The sequence below is a fragment of the Ursus americanus genome, chromosome 31 (genome assembly GCF_024610735.1).
Source record: "Ursus americanus isolate L20-20 chromosome 31, mUrsAme1.1.p, whole genome shotgun sequence".
In the NCBI taxonomy this organism is placed as follows: Eukaryota; Metazoa; Chordata; class Mammalia; order Carnivora; family Ursidae; genus Ursus; species Ursus americanus.
The window spans coordinates 32,447,833-32,467,590 of NC_142157.1; the positions used below are offsets into that span (position 1 = coordinate 32,447,833).

General features: G+C 38.4%; 1 protein-coding gene across 2 annotated transcripts in view; it reads right to left on the bottom strand.

Moving 5' to 3' along the window:
• Positions 1–951: 951 nt before the first annotated feature.
• NET1 (neuroepithelial cell transforming 1) overlaps positions 952–19,758 on the bottom strand; it is a 60,862-nt gene continuing 42,055 nt past the window's right edge. The window contains exons 1-10 of one of the 2 annotated variants that reach the window (XM_045812886.2): positions 13,043–13,297; positions 7,637–7,744; positions 7,008–7,175; positions 6,536–6,598; positions 6,163–6,259; positions 5,747–5,823; positions 4,817–5,074; positions 4,207–4,377; positions 2,498–2,684; positions 952–2,157 (exon numbers count right to left, since the gene is read on the bottom strand). In XM_045812886.2, the coding sequence (XP_045668842.1) occupies positions 1,751–2,157; positions 2,498–2,684; positions 4,207–4,377; positions 4,817–5,074; positions 5,747–5,823; positions 6,163–6,259; positions 6,536–6,598; positions 7,008–7,175; positions 7,637–7,744; positions 13,043–13,135 (1,629 nt within the window). In that variant the 5' untranslated portion in view covers positions 13,136–13,297 and the 3' untranslated portion in view covers positions 952–1,750. Of the gene's footprint in view, positions 2,158–2,497; positions 2,685–4,206; positions 4,378–4,816; positions 5,075–5,746; positions 5,824–6,162; positions 6,260–6,535; positions 6,599–7,007; positions 7,176–7,636; positions 7,745–13,042; positions 13,298–19,758 lie in introns of those variants that run through there. The other variant, XM_045812885.2, reaches the window with a different exon arrangement.

Sequence of the window (19,758 nt, forward strand, 5' to 3'; positions counted from 1 at the left end):
AAAGTGGCCACATGTTCAACGGACTTCAATCCAATAGCTATTTCTGATTATACTGTATTCTAAATGGTGTAAGAAGATTCACAAAACTTGTCCTTATAATTCAGTCTTTCCCTTACTCATCAATGAATTTTAAGGGTTTATTTATGATTTTTAAAAACTTTGTTGAGGTCTGCCATTACCTCCTCTGAACTAGCACATCCAGCAAATGTCCCCCAACACCCACCAGCCAAGAAACCTTTAAGGGTGATTATGTGTGTGCTTTTTTTTTTTAATTGTATAATTCGTTTATACAGAGAAATGATTTGGGTTATCTATTTACAGTCTTTTTCAATTTTCATTTCCACTGGCCAGATATAGTTCACGTAATAGTCCACATTTACTTGAGCTGATCACCAATATAGATTTGCCACGACACAGGGCTTTAGTCCTCCCTCTTTAAATACTGTGGTCTCATTTGAACAGAAACACGTTACAATAAAAGATTCATCAGTCTTTTCCCCCCTCTTGTGAGTAAATCCACCAAAACTGATCTACTATGGTCAAATTTCAACACATTTCATTGTTTCCTTTCAAACCCATAAACCAAGGCAAATAAAATTCACTTCCCCCAAGCCTTCTACGACTTACTACACACCCTCAAGTTTAGCTTTTACTATCTCCTTTCACGTTCTGGCACAACCAGACATTTTTACTTTAAGACAAAACTACTCTCTTAGGCCCTCTTGTTGTGTGTGTGTGTGTTTTTAAAACTTATTACCAGTCAATTGCCTTCCCTCTTGTTTTTCAGACAACACTAAAACTTTCAACAAAAACCTTATGGCATTTTTCTTTCAGTAGTCCAGAATACACAGTCATTTCATGTGTATTCACCACTCTGACATGCTACACTTTAAAAATTGCAATTTTCTTAATTGGCTCAAAAACAGTATGGCTTGGTTTCACTTGGTAAGGTGATTAAAAAAAAAAAAGATATATATATACACACACATACACACACACACACATTTTTAATCAAAGAAGAAAAATACTTAAAAGACATGCCAATTTGAAAAGGCAAAGGCATCAAAGTAAAAAAATAAAAGCAGATACTAAAAACTACTTTACAAATTAAAAAAAAAATTAAATAATTGGCAGGTTAAATGGATGAAAAATGAGGAATGTGCAGTGAAAAACAAATATAAGGTATTCCAGTTGATAAAATGGAAAACTCACTAAGTTTTATGGTTTGTTCTCCAAGGACTTTATGTTTCAATGGAAGTTCTGAAAAATCATAAACAAGCATGTAGACTTTAGGTGCCAGTGCTACAATTTCAAATTCTGCACACAAAGTTTATCAGAGAAACACTGGTAAAATCCCAGTATTTGCAAAACTTCAGTTTTTGGCAAATATTGTAAATATCACAATTGGTTGGTATTAGAAAGTCATGATGAATGCAGAATAAAGAGAAAATCCATTTCATAAATATTTCATTTGATTAAAAATACCAGGCTTGCATGTTCTAAATAATCAGGGGAAAATATCTTAAAAAAAAAAAAAAAGCTACAGTTTAACAGTAATCTGCATGTATCTTTAGCTGCCATTAAAAAAAAAAAAAAGGAACAACCACCAAAACCAACCAAAAACATAGAAAATGTTAAGACTGGTATTAAGTAGCCCTGCAATGCTCCCATGCTCACATTACAAGAAAAAACAAACTGTACACATTTATAAATAAACAGTCTCTCCACCAGTTAATACACAGAACTTCCTTTACACCACAGTCTCTTTCCGTTTGCCACTGAACTGGGCTTTGTCCCTTGCTTTTCGGAAGCCAGACTGTGTTTGGTGAACTTTCACACTCTTCATGTCGTCTGCTGTGTGCACTGGGGAGCCGCACTCTGAAGCGTCTCCAGCAACTTGGAGATGAGTCACACTAGACGCCGTGGACGCCCTTCTCTGGGCTCGGACGTTCCCGGCAGAGGGGTTGTTCTCCTCGCACTCCTCGTGGAGCTCCGGCAAGCCCTGCGGCTCGGCCGGGCCAGCGGCCTGCTGGAAAGGAGCAATGGCGGTGCGGATGCAGTTGAACCACTGCTGCTTGTGGAACACATCATTGGCCTGCAGAGTGTGGGACTGGCCTGGAGAGGGGTCTTGGAAGCGAACCCTAAAGATATTTTTAGCTAGAAGAATAAAAAATGTAAAAAAGACTTTTTAAGAAGTTTATTGTGAAATGAAGTCAGCATACACTCTTACTATGGCTGGGAGTGTTTACATCCCAGGCGCGTCTAGCAGGCCGATACACTCACTAAAGCCTATCCGTTCCTTATCAGATGCAGCTGCTGGGGTCAGAGCAGCAAAGCGCCTGACGGCTGTTCCAGCCAGTACAACAGGTACAGGACAATGGAATCCACTTCATTTATAATTTTTTGTGTAGGGACAGAATTCTTAAAGAGTAAAACTAAATTTATTTAAGTTCTGAGTTTCTGTTTATGTAAACTACTTTAAAGCTTCTATTTTTACCTTTATCTGAGTTGCTGAAAGCCCCTCGGAAGGACCCTCCCATCCTCACATCTCCATCCTGCAGGTCTTCCAAGATCAGCTCTTGGACAGGGATTGGCTGCCGATAAACCTGGTAGGAGTGACGCTCATTTCGTGTAACAGGCCGAGTCAAAACCAAGATGTCTTGAAACAGGAATATGTAAAGTTTCTGGAGCAACAAGAAACAAATACATCCTAACTGTGAAACTTTGTGATTTTAAGTGACTGAAATCCGTCCTTACAAATGACCTCATAAAGACCGTGATTTCAAGGCTACGCATGTTCTACTTGGAGAGCTCTTCTAATCTCAGACTATATAAAACTTATTTTTATCAGTGTGTAACATTAGATTAAGCAGCAGCTGAACAAACGCTAGGCACCACAAAGACCTACCAGTAGCAACACGTCTGGAAACACGAGTATTGTATACCATGGTTTTCCAACAAAATAAGGATTAAAAAATGCAAGTTGGTAAACACGTTAATGGTTCTATTTTGTCCCACACAAATGTGAGCCTTTATAGAACATTAGGCTTCATGACAGAAATCAGAGATGTCAGGTTTCAACTTTTTCCAAAAAGAACCCCAACTTATAAATTGGGCTTCTGGGGGGAAATAGGTGATGGGGATAAAGGACAGCACTTGTGACGAGCATGGTGATGTATGAAATTGTTCAATCACTGTATCGCACACCTGAAACTAATATTACACTGTATGTTAACAAACTGGAATTAAAATAAAAACTTAAAAAACAAACAAATAATTGGGCTTCTTTCTGAAAAGCACCTAATGAAATAAAAATACCATTCCATGGGGTGCCTAGGTGGCTCAGTCGGTTAAGCGTCTGACTCTTGGTTTTGGCTCAGGTCATGATCTCAGGGTCATGAGATGGAGCCCCACATGAGGTTCCATGCAGGGCATGGAGCCTGCTTGGGATTCTCTCTCCCTCTCTCTGCCCCTCCCCCAGCTCACGTGCTCTCCGTCTCAAATAAATACATAAATCTTAAAAAAAAAATTTCCATGCTTACATTTAGTTCCAGCAGGTACTTTTTTTTTTTTTTTAAGCTTTTATTTATTTATTCGACAGAGATAGAGACAGCCAGCGAGAGAGGGAACACAAGCAGGGGGAGTGGGAGAGGAAGAAGCAGGCTCATAGCGGAGGAGCCTGATGTGGGGCTCGATCCCATAACGCCGGGATCACGCCCTGAGCCGAAGGCAGACGCCTAACCGCTGTGCCACCCAGGCGCCCCCCAGCAGGTACTTTTATAATTAGTATTTAAAGAATAAGTTCGCTTTCATTCAATCTATTGTAGAAATTTGTTTAGTAGTTCTAAAAGCTACTTCCATCACTATAAAGTCTTCAAAATTTTTTTTTGAAGGACATGTTTTTTAATTATGAAACTAATAATGTATTTAGAAAGGAACCCCTAGCCAAACAAGTTGATTTATGCTTCAAAACTAAAAAAATAAAGTATAAACCGTTCTCCACCAAGACATTCCAGTCATTCTGTCACAAAAGAAACCAAAGTTTGCTTTACCAAAGCTGTTAACGTAAAATAAAAACCAGTAACCTTCTTTCACTGTGTGATCAATTTATTTTAACACCTGTTTCATGACCTACGCAGAAAAAATCACACAAGGTACAAGATGAAAGGAATAGCTCCCTTGTATCCTAGTTAGTGTGAGACTCACATGTCCGTTCTTATTCTTCAGCTCCCCATGGCAGAGCAGTACTTTGCTGGCTTCAATTCTAGGATCCTTCTGCTTTTCGTCTAGATACTCCAGCTTGTCAATGTAATACTGGCACTCCGATTCACCTTTCTTCAAGTTGATATCAGACAGAACTCCTTGTATTATCAGTATCTAAAAATTATCAAGAAATCAACGAAACATTTTCAGCATTTTAACTTGACTCTGCTTCCCCGCAGGGGAATATAAAACATTATATTAAAACGATAGGATTTTAAAAGCTTGAAGGGACTCTAGAAATCAGATAATTCAGTCAGTCCCTTCATTTTGCAGATGAAAAAACAGCCTCAGCCAAATTGGGGGACTTGCCCAAAGTCACATAGCTAGCTAGTGAAAGAGATCAGATATTAGAATCTAGTCTTTTGATTACAATATAAATATAAAATGTGTCATGTCTCTTCACTGCTCAGTGCACTAGCATATTGGGTACTTAAAACAACAGAAGGTTTCACATGCTGCACTGTGCATAAGATTTGAGAGGGTCATCGCATACCTTTCTAAGGCAAGCTAATATACAAACTTGAAAAATGTACGAATCATTTACTGGACTTACAGCTTCCTCCAGAGGCTGAACATCAGGGTGGTCTTTTGGAGTGTGTCTAAGAATTTCTCTTAACAGCAAAGGGTATTTGACCAGGCGACTTCGAGGAATATCTAGGAAGCTCCAAAGATCTAGTTTTCGACTGAAGGGAGACTCAAGACATCGCTGGAGGAAGTCTTGGACTCGTGGATCCTGTTTCTTTTGATCAAGAAGAGCTTTGGCTGCCAGCTGGTTACTACAGTAGCCTCTGTAGGCATTCAAGCCTGGCAACTGAAGAATAATAAGAGAAAACACGGTATGATACATGTTTTTGTGAAAACAAACACAAAACTTATAGCTAATTCTGAAAGTTTAAATAAGCTGCAAAAATTTCCCTGCAGATGATAATGGAGGTAGGGGAGTACTCTGAGACAACATCAGAATGTCCTTTTCTAATTTCCCTACAATTTGACTAAAGCCAACCAAAGACCCATGACTTCTACTTTCTCCCAGCCTCTGACAGATGTTAGTCTTCTATATTCTTCGGGCACCTGAGTTTCTCTACCACGGTTATCACCAACCTTGAGACTGCTTATGTACTTGACTATCGTCTCACTAGATTATAAATGTAGAGATGTCTTTCATCACTGAATCCCCAGTGGTCCCTCCTAGAATAGCACCTGGCATGTAGCAGGCACTCAAATGTTAACTAAAGAAAAAAATAGATAATGTGGGAATTCTGTCCAAAGAGGAACATATGTTTAAAACAAAGAAAACATATCATTCATGAACTATTTTTTTAAAGTAAACACTAACTTTGACAGCTATATAATTTTGTTCAGTTTTAATGCACTATTTATCTGTTTTTAGAATGTAGTTCTAGATCAAACAGATCTGCTATTCACCACAGATAACAAGTATGGCATTTATGCAAAAACTGTCTGTAAGCCACTCACTACACACCCAGTTCACAAGAATGTGACCAATTTGCTCCACTGTTCCACCAGGTTTGGTTGCTTCTCCTATTCTTGCCAACAAATCTGAAATGCAAAAAGGCAGAAATACCAATAACGAAATTATTTAAAAAAATAATTCAGCATTAAATTAGAAGTTTAGATTCAAAAGAACTTGTGTTGGGGTGCCTGGGTGGCTGAGTTGGTTAAGCATCTGACTCTTGATTTCAGCTCAGATCATGATCTCAGGGTCATGGGATCAAGCCCCATGTGGCCTCTGCCCTGGGCATGGAGCCTGCTTGAGATTCTCCCTCTCCCTTTGCCCCTTCCCACCTCACCCGGCTTGCCCTCTCTAAACAACAACAACAATAACAATTTGTGCTAATGCTGTTCAGATACTAACGAAAATCAAATAGCATATCTTACCTTCATGGAGAGGTATGTAAGCATCCAAATCACCAAATATATGGGTGAGTTCCTCCTCTGACATAATAGACAGCTTTAACATGGGGTCATGGTAGGCCTATCAGAAGGGGAGAAGTATGTCACCCAAAGGGATCAAGCAAATAAAACATGATGAGAGACCTTCCTTGAACGCAAACATGACTAACTATACAAAAGCTACGCGTGGATTCTATTTATTATACATAAAAGAAACTAAAGTATATGTTACTACCCAAACAGATTCTCTTACTGATACTTATATTTGAAGAGATTGGAAACCATAAAAGAAAAGTTTATAATTTGTGAAATATAATTTTCTAAAACCAGGGCATGTGATAAAAAGTTATTTACTGACCTTTCTTGCCAGCTTGAGATCCTCAATTAAATCCTGTTCACCTCGGGACATTTCATATATTGCCTAAAAAGAAAAAAAAAAAATCCAGCAAACATTATAGATCATTTCTTCCTTTGAGAAAGGAGAATTACATGCAATTGATATTTATCATTAATTATTTAACTGATGTTTTGAAGAGCACTTTTAAGTGACTCAGTCTGAAAACTGTAATTCAGAATGGAATCTCAAATAAGAGGCTGCCATACGTTTTACGATTTTACTCCATTAGAGTTAACTTTGACGGCCAGTACGCATCACAGAGTGCGGCTGCCCAGCATGTGCTGTGGATTACCACTGACATAGTAAAATGCAGCAGGTTTTTGCCTTGGCATTCGTTTGCTATTCTTCTGACAAAACATATGTTTAAAAAACAGGGACAATTTTTTTTCGTATAAGCCAATAAATACGACCTTGCTACTGAATGCCAGCTTACCTCCTGACGTTTGATTTCTTTGGTAGTTAAAGACTCTTTCATACTGACGTCTAACATCTCTGACCACAGGACACTGCTTCTCCTTTTGGCAGGTGTTGGGGCTGTTGATCTGCTCGATAACTTCTGGGCAGAAGCCGGGGATCTGCTGTCACCACGAAGGGTAAATGACTTAAAATTAAAAAAAAAAAAGAAAAAAAAAAAGAAAAAAAAAAAGAAAGAAAGAAAAAAGAGGTAAATAAAAAGAGAGATTCAAAGGATATAGTAATTATTCCTTTTTCTTAAAAAAAAAACAGACAAATTAAAAACAAAGTTCTGAGAATTTCTCAACACATAAGATAATCCTTTGTCCAAGATTCAATCTATCATTCAAAAATATTTATTAGCCAAAATTACGTTTTGGGGAATAAAAACTAAGACTCTGTTTTGATATAAGATGTGACTTAATATAATGGAGTCATAAAAATACTGTTCTGATAAAAATATTCCTTTCCAGCATGTTAAAAAAACTTTATGTTTAAATATAATAGTGCAAAACTGTTTGTACAACTCAAAGGAAAACACAAATTTTAGGATTCTGTGAAAAGTCCCCTTACTACATTACTCACCTCCCAGCCCCATCCCTTGCTTACCTGAATTGTTTGACCAAAGCGTCGGACTGCTCCATTTCTTACAGGAGAGATCAAATTTGCCAAGGATGTGACCCGAGCAAGAGGTCGAACTCTTTTATTGCTTGGCTCCTATAAAAACAAAAACAGGTTACTCTAAATGTGTGTTTAGGTGTAATGGTTTCAAACAAGTTTGGACAAAGTTGAACACTCTCAAAAACCAATATTTGTACATAATAAAATAGAGAAACATGAAACTCTGAAAATGAATGTTGTCCTTTATTATTAAAATACTAAGAACACTATTAAGAAACAGTAAATTCTTAAAAAATTTAATGGTATGAGAACAGCCAGGTGGATATCACTTTGAGAACAGAACAAATATTATCACTACACAGAAGAAAAACTAAAATGAAAACAAAGACATTAGATTCCAGAATCCTAAAGAACTTTTCAGTTTACTATAGAGTCACTATTAGAATGTACCTGATTATTATGAAAAATTTCAAACATACACAAAGGTGAAAAATAATAGCATAATGGATCCCATGTACTTATCACTCAGCTTTAGTAGTTTTTGGTGTGAGAATTTGCTTAAAGCAAATCCCAGACATCGTATCATTTCATTCTTAAGTACTTCAGTTAGAGAATAGCTTTTAAGTGAACATATCTGCTGCTGAAATGGGCCAACTCTGAAGGCAGAGCATCCCTGTCATGGGAGGTAGTCAAGCAGAGGCAGGACAGGGTTAGGAGAGAACACGGGCTCTGGGATCGGACTGGGCCCAAATCCTGGTTCTAGCACTTGCTAGGGAATATCCAGGGCCTCAGTCTTCTCATCTGTAAAATGGGGTTAATATTAGACCTTCTCTTATAAAGTTGTTATGAAGATTAAATAAAATACGTTTAAGTGGTTTGAACAATGCCTGGAACACATTAAGTTTTTGCTATTACTAACATTCTTAGAAATATTTCCACTTACTATGTAAACACTGGGATTTATGAATAATTAGGTTCTCAAACAGTTAATGTGTTAACTTAAAGGAAAAATAAATACAAGTTGAGAAGAAATAGTTATTCTACACGTATTGTCCCAAAAATAATAGTTTAGTAAACATATCACTTAATCATTCAAGGATCTCAAAACTTTACAAATCACACTATTCTAATCTTACTGCTAGGGAAATGGAGGCACAGCATTAGGGACTCCTACAGCTACCAAAATAAAGAACATCAGGTCTGTCTTTTACATATCTAAGGAATGTATTTATTTGTATTTGGTGCTTTTGACAATTGTGGCATACTTGACAAAATTTTGATTGTAATTCAGAAGGATATATAATTAAAAATTAACTTAAAAATAAAAATAAAGAAAACACGTAAAAATAAAATTTACCATTTAAAAATGACAGATATGAAACGTTTTTTCTAAAAATTCTTTGATATGACTAATGTCACATAAAAAAGTAAGGGGCAAGAAAATGGAGTAAAAATAGTCCCCGTAGTATAATTTAAAAATAAAATGGCAGAAAGAGATAAAATTCTCTGGAAAGAATCTTCAATGATTTGACTCTTCAATGAGGCAAAGCCCAGTACAGCTCCTAAAGGTATACATTCATATCAGAAGGGAATGTGACTTACTAAGTAAGGAGACTGGGCAGGTCACCAGCTCAGGTCTTTGAAGGTCTTAAGAGGTAGAGCTGAAGACCAACTCTCTCCCACCAAAATAATTAACCCCGAAGTAAAACTTTGAGTATAAAACCACTAATGTGCAAATGTTAAATGAACTAAAAAAGAAACCTTCAAGATATGTAGTAAAATGACACACTGTGTGGCCAAGGACATGTGCGGATGCCTTTACAACATACATCTGTGCAAGACTGAAGTGACACATGCATGGCAGAAGGTCCGGCACAAGGCATTCCTTTCTATTTAGTAAAGACAGCACAAAGAGTCTTCTGTTTGAATAGAGATATAATTACCTCCTCACAAAGTAAGATATGCCAATGCTAACTAGAAACAAAGCAGTTGTCAGAAAGTTCTGTTCTACTTTTTGGAAACAGAGGTTAATTCCTCTTCCCTGTTTAAAACATAACAAATCTGACTTTCTACTAAGTCACAAGATGAGTCATTTAACTTATAACGTCTTTGGAAATGCGCTCTTCCCAGTGAACTTGAAAAGTTAGTATGGATGGGAGGAAAAGATTTTTGGTATCTATTTTATTATATTAAATCAGGTTAGATAAAAAATTCTTATCTTTATAGGATCATTTACTGTTCAATTACTGATTTCCTGGTAACTCAAAATTACGTGATATTTAAAGTTAAAACTACAGAATTTAGATTTAGATAATTAAATGTTAAATATATCTAAAACATCTTTTTGAAATTAATATGGATTTTGTTTCTGCAGTCCATTTAGGGTGGTGGGATATTTACCCTGAGCAGTATTTGGTGGTTAAATATGTTCTACATAGGTCCTTTAGAAAGCCATCTATCTCCCATCTTCACAAAGGATATGGCAGTCTTAGGAGTTTATCTAATCTAAACTGTCTTGGTAAGAGCTCCAGGCTAGCTCAGTCACTACAGCACCAGACGCTTCCAATGTCCTGGTAAGTAAGTAAGTGCAGTATTAAATCAGGAAGCGGGGGGCGGGGTGGATACCTCTGTACTTTTCACACATGTTTTTGGGGATCCAAAAGTAAAGGACCCACTGCCTTACTAAAAGGAACATGCAATGAATGTTTAGGAGACAAAACACGAACTTTCAGCATATATGTATATTTCAAGAGTATGAAAAATTTTAATAACTTAAAAAGTGTGACTGCAATGTAAAGCTGAACACGGTTCACTTCTAACTTTAGGATACACATACAGCATCTGAGAAAAAATACCACACAGAGGACACTTCTGTGGCAAAGTGATATGGATTAGGCAGTCATCTTATTAGATTACAGGGTCACCTTAAAGGTTGGGACAAGAATTTCTTTTAAAAACAGGTTAGGATTCCGCCTATGTAAGCTACAACCAAAAGGAGCTTTTCTTTAGAGATCCAGATGAACCATCTGAATGAGCTTGATTTGGTTATGAAGAACCTCAACATCTGCACTGTCACAAAACTTATTCCACAGACAAAGTTTTTCGAGAACTGATATTACACCCACATCTGCCACTCTGCACACACAGGATGCAGGCACACTGTTTGGAGGTGAGGAAGGGAGAGAGGGGCAGGAGTCTACCTGTCTTACCGTCACTCAGAATAAGGCTTACAAAATGGTTTTGCTGCGGCTGTTATTTCTGTTCAGGAGTGCTGTTAAGAGTGTCATGGTCAATACGAAAAAGCTAATAAGACCCAGTGCAGATGGGGAAACTATATACTCTCCTCAAAAGACACTCCGAACATCTACGAGAATAAATAAGGAATACCAACAAGTTTTCCATACACGAGAACTTTCTCCTGTAGCCAACCTTTCACCAGGGCCAAAGTTCACAGATATGGAAAAATACTCCAATACCTCTAACATAAATTTATGCTGTTTATTTAGGTTAGGTTTTAACGAGACTATCTAGCTTAGCCAGGCAATCACACGCATTATTTTAGGGTATCTGCCTTTAGACAGACTTTTTAATCAATTTATTTTACTAATCCAGTTGTAAACAGAAAATCGTTAAGATGGATTTTAAGTCTTTTACTGGGATGTACCTTGCACATAAAAACAACAACATGGAAAAACTGCTGTGAACGCCTTTTTTTTTTTTTTTTTGTAAAAAGTTTTTTTCTATTAATGATGTCATGAAAGAGAATAGGCTGGGGAGGTCTCTTCTATAGTCAACCAACTCAAGACACTTAAAAAAAAAAAAAAAAGAAAAAAAAGAAAGAAAGAAAAAAAAAACCAGTATAGGGGTGTCTCTGAGGCTCAGTCAGCAGAACATGCAACTCTTGATCTTAGGGTTGTGAGTTCGAGCCCCATGTTGGGCGTAGAGTTTACTTAAAGAATAAATCATAGTTAAAGAGAAAAAAAAAACAACCAGTATATATCTGGGTTTATTCGTTTGGGTTATTGGATGCATAATCTTCCCTCTTTGGCAAGAACTTCAAAATAAGGAAAAAGAAAAGAAAAATATATTTATAAAAAGATAAAAGAGTTATGATTATATAGGATTTCTTCCCTTTCTACTTAGTAATAGAAATAGTCAAATTTAGTCATTTATTTAAGGTTGTTATTGCTAGTACTAAGAACCTGACGGCATTCCTGGTGTTTTAAATCTTTGGAATAAAGGTATGCCAGAAACATGGCTGGTGCCTGATACCAACCATAAAAGACTAGTTCTTGATGGTCCAAAAGATGTTCAGTTTCAGTATTTACACTGATGACCATGTATGACTTGTCCTACTCAAAGGAAATGCGTACATATTTTCAGAAAACTGAAACATAAAAGCAAAAACCAAAACCAAACATAAAAACAAAAACCGAAGCTAAATTGTACCAAATGAAAGCATAACTCCTAAAGATGGCAGCTATTTTAACTACCAGGTGTGTGTATGTACGATACACGGCTTTACTGAGGTATACAACAGGCTGCACATATTGAAAACGTATAATTAGGTAAGTTCTGATACACGTATATAGCCACAAAACTATCACCACAATCAAGGTAAGAAGAATATAGTCCACTGAACACAGGAACACTACTTCTGTCCTCTAGCTAATAATGTAGTATATACCATAGAGTAAGCAGTAGAAATAGAATATACATATAGTATTAAATCAACTGTCAAAATTAAATAAAATGGCACAAAAATCACTTGACTTATTTTGATAAATGTTCATAAAGCCCTTTAAAAACCATAATGACTTTAGACAATTAGAGCAAGGAGGGGAGAAGTACCTACATAATGGTTTGATGGTTTAAATATTTTAACATATTTTCCTTTCAAAAAAAAAAGTCGCATGCAATAGACTTATTAGATGTGGAAAGAAAAATAAAAACAAGCACTAGCTTAGATAGCATTTTACTTGCCATTTTATTTGTTCACTAGTGTGAACTCACATGGAAGGGATTCTTATTTTCCTTTTACCCTGTAAGGCAGTTCCTCAGACAAGTGATATAAGTGCAAGTTAAAAAGAACAATGTATTAAGCATCAGAAATGTGACCAATTTAACCAATTTAGCAGCATACACATTTAAAATATTGTCCTTTTTGTATAAAAGTCTATGTACACTCGGGCTATGCTACGTATAAACCTATCCATACAGTAGTTCCTAAACCTCTACCGTAGAACCAGGCGTACTTCAAACCTGCATAGAAATCAAAGTCCTACATTTTAACACTCAATAATGAGATAAAAAATTAAGTTTAAAATCATCCTGTTAATAAACTGAAAAATCTTCAAAGTTCCGTGGAATCAGAAAACCTTCCTTTGGTCTTACCTCTTGTTCTCTGAAGGACTGGTTATTAACGTCCAGGACTCGTATAGTCCTCTTGATGGGCAGGAGACCTCCAATCTCGTCATGAGCCACCATGCTTCCCCCAGTGGCCCTGCAAACCCTCACAGTCCTTGGGAGCCAAGCCCGCCCTACAGCGAGGCAGTACCGGCACGCAGGCTTCCCCTCCGAGCGCCCGGCCCCCGGACAGCCATCGGCCCCGGCCTCTCCCTCGCGCCGCCGCCGACTGCTCTGCAGCAGCCGGGCGATCCACCCAGACCGCGGGGCTCCGGGGGCGGGGCTCCGGGGCAGGGCGGGGCCTGTGGACACGTGACCGCGCTTAACTGACAGCGGGCACACCTCGGCTTCTCCCTTTTCTCCTGCAGGAGAAAGCTCTAAGAGGTTTGGAATTTCTACAGCAACGCAAGGCTCAAGGAAACCTTAGGTTAATGTAAGGGATTTCCTGGTTTAAAAAGCATTCCGGGAGGGAAATTAATTGCTTATCTAAGTTACCTACTCTAGTACTCAGCCCCAGACAGGGATACTTTTTCTCCAAAACCCTATCACCTAGAAAGGAATTCTGTGGTGGAAACTTGACAACTTCAAGTGAGAAAACTGTAAGTCAGAGTTCAGTGTGTGTACCAAAGAAAAGCCTGATTATTCAGGGACCTTTTAGTGTGAGCATATTCACTCCCTGAGAGCATCTAGGCCTTTACTCTGCCCTTGGGACCGACAGAGTGGGCACCGCGGGCACACTTCTGGTCACCCCATTGGTCAAGTGGCTCTCCCACGGGGCTTTGGGGCAAGAACTGTGCTACCTCAGATTTCAGCGTCAGCACTGCTCAGACTTAGAGGCACATATCTTTCCTGGATGCTTTAAAAACTTGCTATCTGTGTACAGATGTTTTACACCATAAATACAAAAAAGGTGATTTCTAGTAACGGGATCCTGTTCTATTCTGAAATAACTCACCGTGGTAGAGTCCTAAAAGAGTCAAAAGGCCTTACTTAAAACGTAACTTGCACTTTACAGGTAGAGAAATGAGGTCCACAGAGGTGAAGTAACTTGCCCCAAGTTACACATTAGTGACCGTCTCTAAATTCTTTCTTCCCTGGAAAAACACCATTTATGTTGGTTTGAAAGGCTTGCTAAGAAGCAGATTTTCTTCCTCAACAGAACATACCATATTCTATTTTGAAAGGCAAGATTTTATCTTAACTATATACTACTATGAATGATATGATGCCAGTAATTTGCAAAAAAAAAAATGTTCTTGGGATTTATTAGGACAGAGAAATCTGAGAAATCTATGTAAAAGGCACTATTCTAGATACCGTGGATGACATAAAAATAGATTTCATATTTGCTCCTAAAGCACTAATAGACCATTATGTAAAAGTAGGCTACACAAAGAGATAACTCATAAAAGGCCTTTTGAAAATTCCCAAGTAAGTTGCATAGCTAGCTAGTAAGTGCCACAAGAGTTCAGGAGGAGAAGCCGCTTCCAGCAGTCTTCTGAGCAGAGATGGGGCTGGGAAAGATGCTAGAGAAGACACTGTAAGATGTTATTTGAGTGGTGCCTGGAAGGCCATGTTATGTTCTTCATAGGCCCATGTAAGGGTAAAGTGGAAGGGTTTCTCAGAAGAGCATGAAGGAGTGATCTCACAGACTGCAGTCACGGGCTGTGGGTAAAGACAGATGAGCAGAGGATTTTACCGAGCAGGTGAAAGATAATGGAAGTTATGTTGAAAGCTGATCTATCAGATGGTTTGAAAGATGACTGGGAACATAATGCAAAAATTATAATCAGCTATCAAGAAGTTGGCCTAAGGTAGGGACCGTGGGAAAGGAAAAGGATATATGCAAGAGGCAACACAGAGAAGTCATAGATGCCTATAATTTTAAAGTTAGGAGGGGTAACTGCTAATACACATAAGTAAGGAAGAATGAGCTTTGAATGAGAATTCTGAGTTTCATTTTTAGATCTACTGAGGTGGTGGAAGAACATGAAAATGAAAATACTGAGCTACTACTTGGAGATGCTGGACAAGGACTTGAAAGAGGCCAGAGGGCAGATTTAGACTGGGGAGTCACATACACAGGGATCGGAGTGGAAGCTAGGAGTAAATGAGATGCTTGGGAGAGAAAATCTGGACAAAAAGAACAAGGGTCCAAGGATCTAACTTTGGAGAGATGCCAAAGGAAAAAGACTTTGGCAAGAGGAATAGTCACGAGAAAAGAAACATAGCAAGATGCCAAGGGAAGAAAAGGTGTTAATTACAGCAAAAAGGTTAAGAAGGGTAAGAAAAGATGCATAGATTTAGTGAGTACAAGTTTAATGAGGACTGGAGTGTGCTAGTTCAGTGGAATAAAGACAGAAGATAAACTAAGGAGGCCGAAGAGTGAATAGAGCAGAATAAATAGTGAGCACAGACTATTTATAATGACAATCTATAAAACACAATTTACTAAGGTTTGCAAGACAGTGTAACTTCTTATTGGAAACATCAATGCTGCTCCTCTATAAATACCAATGTATTTTGTATTCAAGATGGTAATAATTCATCTTTTTGCTCTGAGACTTTAAAAAAAATAATGGTGATTGGTTATATCTCATCATGTATCCTTTATTACCTGACCACACCTGATCAGACATACGTGGATGTGCCTGGCCTTAGGGATGGCTGACTGTGTGCAGAAGCCTGTACTACACAGGAGTGAAGTGGAAGTACCTTAGAGATCATGGGAGCCAGTTCCCTAATTTACAGGTAAGAACACTGACCTGGCTCAAGCCCTCAGAGAGAGACGAGGCTAGAACCCAGGAGTCTGGTTTAGTTTCACTGGTTCAAAATGATGGAAGTGAGGCCAATACTTAATGGCCACTGAGCTTCATAAGGGAATACAGGCCTTACGCTCAGGGAGAGTACGGAAGCTGCTAGGGTGATCTCACGGGTCTGTTACCTGACATCTCTTTCCACTGTTCTTCTATTTAGTTCTGAAAGAGGTAAGGCCGAGATAATAAGGAGAAGGGATTTCTTTCATTTCTCTCCTTTGGCTGAGGACCCAAAAGGTAGAGAGATAGGTCTTATAAATGTAAAAACTGAAAGCCCACAGGAGCCACATAGGGTTTAATGGTGATAGTCACAGCACTATCCCAACTCACCAACCCTAAAATCTTCGTTTCATTTTGAATGTTCAGGGTTGTGGTCCTAATATAATTCAGGTAACTGTAAATAGCATCTAAAAAAGCAACAATGAACACAGGATGTTCAACGAGTACCCTGAGTGATGAGCCTGAGGATCCTGACGCTAACAATGCTCCATAAAATCAGAGGGCTGAACCGCTGCCTTTGAGGTCATCAACACATCCTCCTCTGTTTTCTTAGGAGGAAACTGAAGACCACCAGTGAAAAAAAAGAGGAAAATTTGCGTCCTTACCCTGTGCTGGGAGGTTTGTGTGTGTTACTAACTTAGCCAGCTTTATGAAGTATGTGTTATTAGCACCATCTTACAGATGGAGGAAGCTGGGACTCAGTGTAAGAAACAAGCCCAAAGTTGCAGAGTTAATCAGTGGCTGGACAGACTTGAGTCTGGTCTGGCAACTCCCGTTACAGTACACCTTCCAGGTAAGACAGGAAATGTACCGCCGTGAGCACGTTCGATGCACACGTGGTGTGCAGTCAGTGCTGGCCGGCCTTCTGTGAGCTGGGTCTCCTGGTCCCAGCGTGTGTGTGTGAAATAAATGGGAACACCTTACAGAGAAGGAAACCATAAAGAAGTTGAGAGATTATTTGTCTCAAAGCCTTTTTATAACAAGGCAGGTAAGTAAAAAGATAATAAAGTAGTTCCAGCTGCTTCAGTTTTAGAGGAGATCCTATTTCAGTTGTTTAACGTTATTCACAGCTTATTAAAGCATGACTTACAAATATTACAAATTGTGTAACTAAAGCACAGATTGGTTAAGTATCTTTCCTTTGTGTAGAAAATCTAGAATTTAAAAACTTAAAGACTGAGTTTTCTAGGAATAATAATGCAGCTCTGTAAAAGATACCAGCTTTTGGTGAAAATACGGGTTTCCAAAGACCAGTTATAGTTATAACCTCTGTTCTTCTTCTTTTTTTTTTTTTAATTTTTATTTATTTATTTAACAGAGATAGAGACAGCCAGCGAGAGAGGGAACACAAGCAGGGGGAGTGGGAGAGGAAGAAGCAGGCTCATAGTGGAGGAGCCTGATGTGGGGCTCGATCCCATAACGCCGGGATCACGCCCTGAGCCGAAGGCAGACGCTTAACCGCTGTGCCACCCAGGCGCCCCCAACCTCTGTTCTTCTGTTTGTATGGAACTTTCAATGCTTTCTTTTCTAAAATACGAAGAAGGTAAAGAGAGAGAACACTGCTTCCCTTCTACAGAGAAAGCCTACTTTTTCTTCAAGATGAAATCAGAATTCTGGAATTTAGATAAACAAGAGCTGAAGAATAATCATTACTTTTTCTGGTCTAGATACTATTTGTTTTTATTTACTTTTGTCTGGACTAATAAACAATTGGAAATTAGGCGAGGAAAGCCCTATTATAGGGAAGGAAAAAAAACAAAATCTAAGCTCTCTGCTGCCCTCTGCAGGTGATATTGTGAAATGCAATCACCAACCTGCTTTTTTTTCAACTTTGTAATTATAAGGACCTTCTGTAGATGACTACAGAAACAATCTTAATCTGTACAGAAATATGGATAACAGTACAATCTGTTTCTTCAGCCCTTGTGTAGCTCTCATGTTTTATATTACTAAATTAGACATATATTTAAAAATCATTAAGTGTATGAAAAGTTGCCACAGTTCACGAGAAATACTTTAAGGGCTTTTTTCTAAACACAAGAAAACAATGTTTCACTTTAAGACTCTAGAATTTGGGGTGCCTGGCTGGCTCAGTCCACTATGTGTCTGCCTTCAGCTCAGGTCATGACCCTGCTCACTGGGAGGTCTGCTTCTCCCTCTCCCTCTTGCCTCTCCTCCCTGCTTATCTTCTCTCTCTAATAAATGACTAAATCTTAAAAACAAAACAAAACAAAAAACAAAACAACTCCAGAATTTAAGATTACAAATAACAACTATGTATCTCACTAAAAACAGCTTAGTTTAAAAGAGTATTTTAAATCTTACTAGAAAAGGAAGCAATGATTCAAATATAAACAAAATGGAACTTCTAAAAAAACCAGAGTTCCAAAAAAATTTAGTAACTAGTTAAAAACAACAAAAAGGTGGGGTGCCTGGGTGGCTCAGTGGGTTAAGTGTCTGACTCCTGGTTTCAGCTCAGGTCATGATCTCCTGGTTGGGAGATGGAGCCCCGTGGGCTCTGTGCTCAGCAAGGCTTAGGGGGAGTCTGCATCCTTCTCCCCCCCCCATTAATAAATAAATCTTTAAAACAAAACAAAAAAAGGCAGTTATATTTGGACTAAATGAACATTAAAGAAGTTGGTAATAAAGTTATATGTAGATTTGAGTTTTAAAAAATTATTTGGATTAAAAATTTGACTGTCTCCAAGCTTTACCAAGAACTTGGTTTGGAAAAGGATCAATTCAGATCTTTATACTATTAGCAAGGACTATAAACAGAATACCTGACAGGCTAAGAAGTTTGGTATTATCAAAACCATGGTTCTTTTTGCAATAATAATACAAACAGCAAATAAAATGGGCGTATTGGTGCTGTTAGTGGTGACTTTTTATCTCAAGTACATAGGATAGCAAGTAACTTCCAGTATAATAATGTAAGATCACTTAGGCTTGTGTGTGTAACAGGACGTTGAATGGGATTTTTCTCATTTGCCCCTGAAACTCAGCTAAGGCCCAAATCTGAAGACAAATGGTCCTGTGCCCAAGCTCCTGTTTCCTCAGCCTACTTTTACTTCAGTCATTGCTCCCGCAACCAGCTATACTAGGTTGCTCTTGCTTTCTACTCTGGGCTTGAATACTGGAACGTGGCATTTACGCAGGTACCTGGTAGTGTGAGAAATAAACACCCCATGGGGTAGCCACTGACTAATGGTGGATAAAAACTCCTTCTTCAGTCCCTTCACAAGACAATTCTGCGATGTATCTTACATGGCTCTTCAGAAGGTTCCGGCAAAAACAAGCCTCAATTGCACACAGTGGTGACCAGCTTAAATACAGACACTTGGTATTAGCTTCCCCATTCCCAGGGACCACACCTTTTTCAAAAAGACTGTCAATGAGCTCACGTCTCAGGCTGATTTCTGGAAGGAACCCGGCTAGGACACTGAAACTAAGACTGGTCCTGGAGACTAGACACACAAAATGAGATTCTGGAACTAGGCCCTCATTGGAAAAATGGTGATAAGGTTTATAGTTATTGATTGGTACGGATGGAGTGAAGCAATGGATCATACAGTGGTTGTGGCACATGAACAACATAGGGTGCAACTCTAATTGTAGAGGTTGTAGAGTTGGCTGGCTTCTGTTAATTGCTTTAAAAGCTTTGAAAAAGCAGCTGGTAACTTTCATAATGTTCTCAGAGTCATTATGGTGGGAAGAGCCAAGTGGGAGCCCCTGAAATTCTATCCCCTACACTGGAGTCAGAATAAATAGAAGCAGTATTACATACCAAATGAAAATGCAGAGATGGTCATCAAAATTACAGCAGGCAGGAGTGATAGTCTCCACCCCATATTCATTCAACTATCTGTAGGCCTCCTACAATGAGAT